Source organism: Dermacentor silvarum, chromosome 10 (genome assembly GCF_013339745.2).
Source record: "Dermacentor silvarum isolate Dsil-2018 chromosome 10, BIME_Dsil_1.4, whole genome shotgun sequence".
NCBI classification, from domain to species: Eukaryota; Metazoa; Arthropoda; class Arachnida; order Ixodida; family Ixodidae; genus Dermacentor; species Dermacentor silvarum.
Window position 1 is genome coordinate 113774260 of NC_051163.1, and position 9896 is coordinate 113784155.

At 51.3% G+C, this 9896-nt stretch overlaps 1 protein-coding gene across 1 annotated transcript; it reads right to left on the reverse strand.

The window, feature by feature from the left end:
* Positions 1-4234: 4234 nt before the first annotated feature.
* LOC119431778 (uncharacterized) lies at positions 4235-5662 on the reverse strand. The gene is made up of 2 exons (XM_049658039.1): positions 5642-5662; positions 4235-5047 (listed from the first exon to the last, which is right to left on the reverse strand). The coding sequence occupies exons 1-2, from the start codon at positions 5660-5662 to the stop codon at positions 4235-4237; spliced, it is 834 nt and encodes a 277-aa protein (XP_049513996.1).
* Between the last annotated feature and the right edge of the window lie 4234 nt (positions 5663-9896).

A 9896-nucleotide genomic window follows, 5' to 3' on the forward strand; every position in this document is an offset into this window, starting at 1 on the left:
ACGAGACCGACAAGACGCTCACGCCAACGAGTGGCCTGGGTCGCCGAGACTATCTTATCATACCAGGCCGACAACGACGCAGCCGACGAGCGCGAGTTGCACTGTGATGGGCTTTCTTGTCGACGGCACCGACAAAATCAGCGTGCCGACCATCGTTCGACCGAACCCCGCGCGACCGGCCGTCGAACCGACAACGCGATATATCCACATCGCCTTCGATTGCATATATGATCGTATAACACACACATATGTATATATGACTAGTCAAAGATGCCTTATATATACGGAGTTGAAATGCACAAGCTTCATCCCTCCCATGCCGAGAACATGAAGTGTGAGCCAATGTTGATCATGTTCAGCGATGGTTAGGCCAGGCGCCGTCGAGTTCTTGCACCTGCTACCGGTGCACCTGAACTGAAATATAAGCAGTTAGGCCGAAGGAAACTGAATTTATTGTTCGTCTCTGGCCTTACTGATTTTAAATCAACGTCTCTTCCCTTCACACGGCGCGTACACAGTAAGCGGCAAGCGGCGACACAGCGCTAGCTGTGCGAACACCTGTACGTCACCGTACCCGTATAGGCTGCCGGTCGCTTTCGCTACGTAGATGGGTGGGTTTGTACGTGTTGTTATGCTGACACAGATATGTATGTTTTGCTACATTTTAACATTTCATACCAGCGATGTACCTTCGCTCCAATATTTGACGCTAACAACGATCTGTGGCTGTAGATGTCAATGTAAACAAGCTTCACCGCTTTGATAAATCCGACGTGGAAGGCTTCGCTCGAAGACTTCTTGAATATGCTAAATTTCCAAAGAATGTGTAAAAAGAATACAAAAAGCGAGCTCCAAGTGCAGAGATCAGCGACAATAAACTCCAAGGCAGCCGCGTCGGCAGACGGAACTCGGTGTGCCTCTATCGGCCGCACTGCATGCACAACAGTGCACTCAGGCCTGCTCACCCAGCAGTCGGTGAGTGCTGCATTGCGTCCAGGAATGACATGCTGCCCTGGAGAAGCCATTAATAATTATTCGCGATCCACAAAAAGCACAACCGACGTGCACTCAACATGGGCGCAGGTGCAAAAATCAACCGCCGAAATCACCGGCACCCTACCAAAACGTTTCCAGCAACGTGCGGCAGAGGGCAGCACAGGAACATGCAAAAGGCGGATTCTGTCTGATCGGCCGTTGACGTTCATGACAAAAGTCGTCGGACGACGCTCGAGAACACGATATGACCCGGAGTAGTGTGGCTGCAAAAGCTTCCGCATGGCACAGTTACGAACGAAAACGTGGGTAGCAGAGGTGAGTGCGGGAGAAACGTACGGAGACCTTGCTTCTTGCGAACGTGTAGGCACGGGGTGCATCTGGCTGAAGAACGCTTGCAGTTCGGCAACGTAGTCGGCAGGTGGTGGCATAGGTGTTTTGCCGGTGACGACAAAGAAATCGCATGGAAGGCGTAGGTGAGTGCCGTAGACTAGCTCAGCACAGGAGCAACCTAGGTCGCTCTTGAGTGCGGCTCTGATGCCAAGTAAGACGAGAGGAAAATGTAGAACCCACTTCTCCGGCGATTCATGCGCCATAAGGGATGCCTTGAGATGCCTGTGAAAACGTTGAACAAGTCCATTGGACTGCGGGTGGTAAGCAGTCGTGCGAAAACGTGTCGTTCCGAGTAGTTTGAGTAGCTCGTTGAAGAGTGCCGAGTCAAACTGCCGACCGCGATCGGTGACTATTGTGGATGGGCAGCCGAACCTTGCAATCCATGCAGACACGAAAGCTGCGGCAACAGTGGGTGCTGAGATGTCAGATATAGGTGTAGCTTCTGGCCACCGTGTACAGCGGTCGATGCTTGTGAGCAGGTAGCAGTAACCTTTCGAAGGTGCGAGGGCCGACGAGGTCCAGGCGTACGGTGTCAAAACGAGCATCCGGTGGAAGAAGACTTCGCAGGCGGAATGGGGTGACGCTGGATCTTGGAGCGTTGAGACGACAAACAGCTGCGAACCCAATCGGGAACTTGCGCGTTTAGCCGAGGCCAAACAAAACGACTGGAAAGGAGCTTCTGTGTCACGCGTATGCCAGGATGCGACAGGTTGTGCATGGTGTCAAATATACGTCTGCGAAGGGATGCCGGAATGTATGGTCTAGGTGTGTCGGTAGAAGTGTCGCAGATGACGGACGTACCATCTGGAGTCACAACAACGTCCTCCAATTTCAGGGACGTTGACGAATTCTGGAGTGTACGAAGTTCGGTGTCCTCACGCTGTCGATGATGTATGGTGTTTAATGACGCAAGGGCCAGGTATGGCCAAAGAGCGCCAGGCCAGTGTTGATAGGAGCAATGAATTGCGAAAGGTAGATGTGTCGTGGCTGTAAAAGGCTGTTGTCCTCACGCTGTTGACTGGCGAGTAAGTCGACATCGATGATGAAAGGCTCCGACGTCAACGTGGAAACGGCATTGGCACGACTTAGAACGTCGGCTGGAACGATGTCGGTGCCCTTGATGTATCGGAACGTTGTTGTAAACTAGGAGATGTAGGAAAGGTGTCGACTCTAGCGGGGCGAGTAACAGGACGCCGAACGGTTCATTGCATGCACAAGGGGCTTGTGGTCTGTCAAGATAGTAAATGCACGGCCTTCTAGGAAATGGCGAAAATGTTTGATAGCCAGGTAAACGGCGAGTAATTCATGGCCGAAAACGCTGTAGCGGGACTGCGCAGGCTCCAGTTTCTTGGAGTAAAAGGCAAGTGGATGCCACGCATTGCCGATGAATTGCTGCAGAACGGCACCAACGGCGGTGTTTGAAGCGTCGGTCATGATGGCAGTCGGCGCGTCTGGCTTTGGGTGCCTAAGCAGCGCGGCGTCGGCGAGGGCAGACTTGACTCTTGTGAAAGCGTCGGCGGCCTCTTCAGTCCACTGAAGCACTTGTTTACGCTTGTTCACCAGCAGAGCGTCTAGCGGAGCCATAAGTCGTGCGCAATCGGGGATGAATCGGCGGTAGAAATTGACGAATCCGAGAAATTGGCGAAGCTTGGTGATTGTGGTCGGTCGGGGAAGGTCTTCGATGACGCGAAACTTGGACGGCAGTGGTCGAATGCCGTTAGCATTGACGATATGACCGAGGAACTCGAGTTCGGGTTGATCGAATTCGCTCTTGGCGGCGTCAATGAGAATTCCTTGACTGGCAAGGCGCGAGAACAACAAGCGCAAGTGGTGAAGATGTTCTTCTGCGGAAGAGCTTGCGACGAGAAGGTCGTCAATGTTTGCAAAAACGATGTGCAAAAACGAAAGGCAGGCCTCGGGTGACGGAATCTATGAAACGCTGAAAGGACTGGCCCGCGTTCCGTAAGCCGAAAGGCATGCGGAGAAATTCAAAAAGACCGAAGGGTGTGGTGGAGCGGTCTTGGGAACGGCTTGTTCAGCGACCGGTAGTTGATGATAAGCGCGAACGAGATCGATCTTAGAAAAGGTCGTCGCACCGTGCAACGCTACCGTGAAGACCTGAATGTTCGGGAGAGGGTAGCGATCAGGCACTTGCCCGGTAATCACCGCATGGGCGCCAGTCTCCGGTCTTCTTAGGCACCATGTGAAGTGGTGATGCCCAATTACTGGAGGAAGGGCGGATGATGCCAAGTTGCAGCATGTGTTCGAACTCCGCGCGAGCGATGGTGAGTTTCTCCGGGGACAAACGCCGGGGTCGGAAATAGACTGATGGGCCGGAGGTGACGATGTGATGGCACACGTCATGTTGCACCGGTTGCGGCCAGTAGTGCAGGCGCGTCAAGGTGGAAATTCGCGTAGGAGCGCGGCGAAAGGTTCGTCCAACATGGCAGAAATAGGCGCGATCGGCGATGTGCCTGATGATGGGACGCCGGGAACGGATAGCTGGGTCACGAAGTCGATGAGACGGCGTCGTTGAACGTCGACAAGGAGTCCGTAGTTGTGCAAGAAGTCTGCTCCAATGACTGCACGACGGACGTCTGCAACCAGGAAAATTCAGCGGAACGCTCGTCGAAGGCCAAGGTTTAGCATGGCGGAGCGTGACGAAAATCTGGAATCCTGGTGCCGTTGACGGCTTGCAAAAACGACACAGGTGTCCCTTTTCGGGCGGAGTGGTGAGCGGGGAGATTGCTGACGTCAGCTCCTGTGTCGACTAAGAACCGTTGTCCCGTAACTCTGTCCGCCATATAGAAAAGGGGACTTGTGTGTTCTGCCGGACCACTCGTCGCCGTTAGAGGTCGGCCGGCCTGTTTCCCTGCCAAGCGCAGGGACGCCGACAGTAACGAGCGTCGTTTTCAAAACTGCGGTGGTAGTAGCAAACGCCAGACGTTGTAGGTGATGTTTCATTGCGGGTGCCCGTGCGTCTTGATTTACTGAAACTACGGCTGCGTGGGCGACGAGATGACGTGTGGCGATGTGCTGCTGCACAGATGATGCGTTCCAGGCGCTCACACAAGGAGTCGAGCGGAGATTGCGCTGCTGAAGAGCAGGGAAGGGTTTGTAGGGCGGTTGTATTGTCACCCGGAGACGGTGTGGTGGCTGCGATGGTTGGGGTGGCTACTTCCATGACTTTGTCGGCCAAAGTGACAAGTCTGGTGAGATCCTTGGTAGAGGCTGTCGCCAGGACTATCTGCACGTTAGCCGGGAGTCGTTGCAAAAACAATTCGCGCGACAGCGTGTCGTCGATGGTACTCGTGTTGTCTCCGAGCAGCTGCCTCATTCGGCGAAGAAGTTGACTAGGGCGTCGGTCGCCGAGTTCTTCAGCGGACAGAAGCTGCTGGATGCGAGAACGCTGTGAAGCTGCTGTGCGCTGTAGCAGGGCTGCCTTGAGATCGTCATAGGCGGCGGTGGACAATGGGGCGTTCAACAAATCTGCTATTTCGTCAGTGGCGGCGGGCGAGAGCGCTGCAACAGCATAATGGAACTTTGAGGCTTGAGAGCGGATACCAGCGACTTGAAATTGCGATTCGGCCTCAAGAAACCACGCCGAAGGATATTTGTCCCAGTACTGTGGGAGGCGGACGGCCATGGCCGAACAGGAGGGCTCACCGCGTTCCTCAGAAGGGTTCTGGCCTTGAGCTCTCGTAGCGTTGGTCTGGTCCAAGGTCGTCTCTACCACAGGAGCGTATGGCAGCATCACGTCCGAGGTCACCAAACTGTGGCGACGAGCGACCACGTAGACCGGTGAAGTCTCAGGGCTCTCGCAGGTGAGGAAAAACCGAAAACCGATCACTTAGCGCAGCATTTTTAATCTGTCTCGGAACGCTAGCCTGTGCCGGTGCGTGCCAGCCGCTCGTGCCTCGTGCAGACGTTGCGTCTACGTAATTATCATGCGACGCCGATGCTGCTGCCGCTACAATTTTATAAAGACACATACCGCATGCATGAATTGTCATTTTCTGCCGTCTTTTATTATGTTGTCACTAAGGTTACTATAGCTTTGTGGTCGCTATGGTAGACGGCCATGGATTCTGTAACGACGCTGGAAAGGTTATTCGCGAACGTCGTCTATGCAGGACCGATGACGTGTGGTAGGCCCACCAATGTTTGTATAGCACCGAATGCCGAACCTTTCCAGCAGAAACGCCAAGAAGCACTTTCCGTCTGGCCGAGACAGGTCTACGTCGAAATCACCCACAATTACGATGGACATAGACATGGACTCAGAGTTAGCAGCCTCCCGCCGCCTTCACGCCCATTCCCGCTTCTGCTCGCGCCGTCGTTCTTCGTAGACATGCTGCTGTTCGTCGGTCCGCACAACACGCGGCCTACCCATCACACGGCCGGAACGCAACTGAGATAACGTGCCTATGCAGTGCTTGACGTCATCAGTCAAAGAGATACACCCATTGGCTATATTCAGCTTATTTTGCACAACGGAGCCAACTGTGTAAGAAGATGACGACGAACGCGTGAGCAGTGGCACGAGCGCGTTCGCGCCGAGGGGCGCCAACCAGCCAGCTGTGGAAGAAGACGACGTTGAGCTACTGCTGATGATGATAGTTTTGGTCTACGCGCTTGGTCTACGCACGCAGCGATCCGCTGGAAACTAGCCTATATCTGCTCCACTGTAAACCTGTTTCTGCAATGATCCCTTACTAATTTATTAATAACGCCTGACGGTCTACGAGAGGCAAAGTGAATGCTGGGCCCTATTTATTCTAAAATGCGTTTTGAACACTCCCACTTCACGTTAGTATGTAGAAGTGGAATATATCTGCAAAAGTTCCGTCATGCGCCGCAAACGGACTATGTTTGACAATTTACGGGTTATATACATGCAGTGTGTCCCAGCTATCATCCACCAAGATTTAAAAATATGCAAATTCCATGTAGCTGGACAGAACCAAGGTAATGTTTGCTGTCGCTCGCACTGGCTAGGCGAGCGCGGCGCTCCTCTTAGCCAGGCGCGCGGCGATTCACGTGGTCAGGTGGCGACCCAGCTGCGGAGAGCGCATGTGCCAAGCTGGCGGCGGCGAAACTCAGCACAGCGAGTCACGTGATGCGTTGCCAAGGCTACGGCGCAGCTGCGGTCAAATGAAGGTCAAATTGCTTGCGACGGCAAAACTCGGCTCGACTACGTGAGTAAAGCCAGGGTCCTTCAATACTTTCTTCTGGTCATGAAACTCCTGCTGAAGTTTCATATAGGGACAAAAGCTGCCACCAGAGGCGCCGCCGTGAGTAGAAGGGCACCGATCTGCCGCGCTTGGAAGGGCAGTTGCACGTTCGCGTGAATGTTTGCCATGAAAAACACCTCGCCCACATTTTTATTTCACTGTGTCCGCTAACTGAGCATAGCAGTGCTTACTCTTAACCAAATACGATAGCATGCAAGTTGTTTATTACTTCAAGTCATTGATTGTTAGCAATCGTTCACCCAAGGTGAAGGTCAAGTGTTGCAATTTCGCTTGTGCTCGTACCTATACCTACGTTTCTTGATTCCTGTGTAGGTGATTAAAATCGTGCCTAAATTATACAGTGCGCCATGACTAAGCCTAGCTGACCCACAGATTAACGTTGCTTGCGCAATAAGTTATGGTGCGCCCTACTACGCGCTGGCGGTCCGCAGCGCTTATTCTCCTGCTAATTGGCTGTTTATTCTGAGGCATCACGAAGCTGCCAATGGGAATGTCGCGCGCAGAACAGGTACGTCTGAATAAAGTCATCTTGGCACTAATTGCAGCAGCCGCTGTGAACGGCGCATGCTAGGTATAGGCAATATGTGGGGTTTCTATGCGAAAGTTCTTGCATTTACGCATACAAATTTAAACATGATCAGTTCAAACCTGCGCGAGTGTATTTTTTTTTCATCCATTCACATTTAATGTCGCAGTGACCATCAGTTCAAGGTTGGCGTTTCACTTAGTCGACTGAAAACACCCCCCCCCCCCCCAAGTCTTTTTATAAAAATACCAGCCCAGATTTAAACCAGCTGGGAGCTTCCATCGTCATTAGGTCTTTCAAGACTACACATACCGATCAAACTGAATAAGTATATTATTTTTTGCATGTTTCTTTTGTTTGTCTTTATACTCCGTTTTCTTAATCCAATTAGAGCCTAATTTTTTGTATTATTTTTTCTCCCTAACAGAAAACAAGTTTGCGCAGGTCTTTGTGGATAGCATTTTGACTTGGTATAACCACGCTACCCCTTGCAGGACAGTGTCTACTTAGTAAAAGGGTGGAATGGAAGGCATGGTATACGATTATTAGGGGAGTAATTACTAGCAAGCGTCAAGAATGCAAAAGTGTCGCAAGCACTAGTACACATATGCTTGCAATTAAGATTGCGTTTGATAGACTGGCAGAAAAGTTTGTGGATAGAGGGAATGAGACAAAACACCAGGAAAAATAATTTGTCACTGCTTTCATCACTCCTGTGGCTGGACAGGATGAACGAGCACCAGCACGAAATAGTCTGTTCCTTTCGCGTGTAAAAAAATGCAAACGGCACCTAATAAAAAAAGTCCACAACTTCAGCCATAGTGCGTACAAAATGTGTTGCGCAGCCAACACTGGCCGAGGAAGTACGGTCGTCCAGCAGGATGTCTTCAACAATGTTCATGTAGACATTGGCACAGGCTATATGTATTGTCCACGGTGCACACTTCTAGGTGCTCGTCCACAATTTGCAGAAGGCAAAGCAGCTGATCTGATGGCACTTCCAAAAATCCCCTAGTCTTTATTTCGGTCAGTGCACTTGGCTTTCGGGAGGTGCTCCTCAGTGTTTGGAGGCAGTCCTTGCAGCTTATTTTAGCAAACTTTCTTGCAATCTAGCCACCAAGGCAGTCCAAAATGCAGTCCTTCGTTGACTCCGGACGATTGATATCTTGCATGCACTCAGCCGGCTCCAGTAGTATATCGTCCAAAAGAACTGCCAGGGTATCAATCTGAAACACAAATATCTTGCACTATCACTCAGTGAATGACATGAGTGTCAAATTTTAAGCACCAGAAAGCATAATAGATCTTCACTGCATTTAAAACGAGATGTGTATGCCCATTAGCATCAACTGGTTAGACAAGCATTATCTCATTTCTATACAGTGCACAGCTACTCTGCAAGTTCTTTTGGTGTGTGTTATTAAAAGGTTTACCTGGTTAGCAATAGGTTCTTCATGCTGAAAGAGATCTTGCATTTTTAAGAGTGGGCGTGGCCCATCTTCATTTTAGTCAGCACTATCACTTTTTCGTTTTGATCATTAAGCAAAAAGTAAGCACGTTCATTGCAAATACCGCGCTTCAACTAAACCTCTAAAACACAGACACTGTCGCGATTTATACAAAAACACACACACACACACATCAGGAATGGGGGCTTACCGCACTGAATTCGTGGACTTCATGTTTGCCTTCATGACGCACTGATCTATAATGAGCATCTCGCGAACCGATAGCTTCTGAATGGTTTCCTGCATGCCACGTTTTTCATTTGCCTGAGCCTCCGCTTTTGCGAGCTTCCGCTGACACGAATGAAGTTGTTGCTTCACATTGCGATGTTGGTCCTTCACCCTTTGCAGCTCTGAGTCAAAACAAACAGCGTGCTCAGTTATGCACTCTGCATCAGCACCGCCAAGGCGATTTACAGTTCGTACTTCATCTGCAAAGAGTGTCCAAGAACGAATATCGTAATGAGAGTGATGTCAGTTTGCCTGCGTAGTGAGCAAGTAGCATACTCCAAAGGTGTGCACCAGACTTACCGTGAATTTCTTCTTCGGCTGCATCGGTGACGTCTGCAGTTGCGACGGCCGCAACTTCGGCTTCAGCGCAGTTTGAAGATACCGCTCGCAGCCTTTTTGCAGGTGGGCGCCGTTTCGGTACCAGCATGCGAACGTTCTTTGGGCTTAGACAAGTACACAGATACGCCTTGGAAAATCCTCGCAATCTACCTTCTACCAGTTTGGGTCGATCGCGTGGCAGTGACACAACGTTTCCATTCACTGTACACACGTCCGCACGAACAATGTCTCCGGCATCAAAATGTTTTTCGCACACGCGAAAGTACTTCGATTCAAACAAGAAGCCGGCAGTCTCTTGTCGCGGGATTGCTCGCTTTCACCTGTCGCCTAGTTCCGGGTTGGCTTGTAAACAGAATGGGGAGACTTTTTCGTCGACACCCTTGTATCCGGAGCGGCAGCCTGGCTCACAACAAATGTTAGGAATCACTGCTATGGTGAATTAAGAAGTGTCGATGTCACTAGATGTAGAGACACGTTCAGCCGAAACAAAAAACAAACACGCACAACAGCACGCCGCGCCGACACTCCGCTTTCCGGCGGCAGCGGCCGCCTTCCCCCCGTCGCCCTTCTAGCGACGCCAGCGCCGCGGCGCCGCAACTGCGGGCGCTATATGAAGCTCTCCCATAGCGTTACGCGGGAGTTTCATGACCAGGA

Bases quoted from the DNA above. Each gene is read 5' to 3' on its own strand.
- LOC119431778 (XM_049658039.1), bottom strand. From the start codon at position 5,662: ATGTCTATGTCCATCGTAATT. The intron at 5,048-5,641 runs GTGGGTGATTTC...GAACGCGGTGAG, and splicing joins TGTCTATGTCCATCGTAATT to CCCTCCTGTTCGGCCATGGC.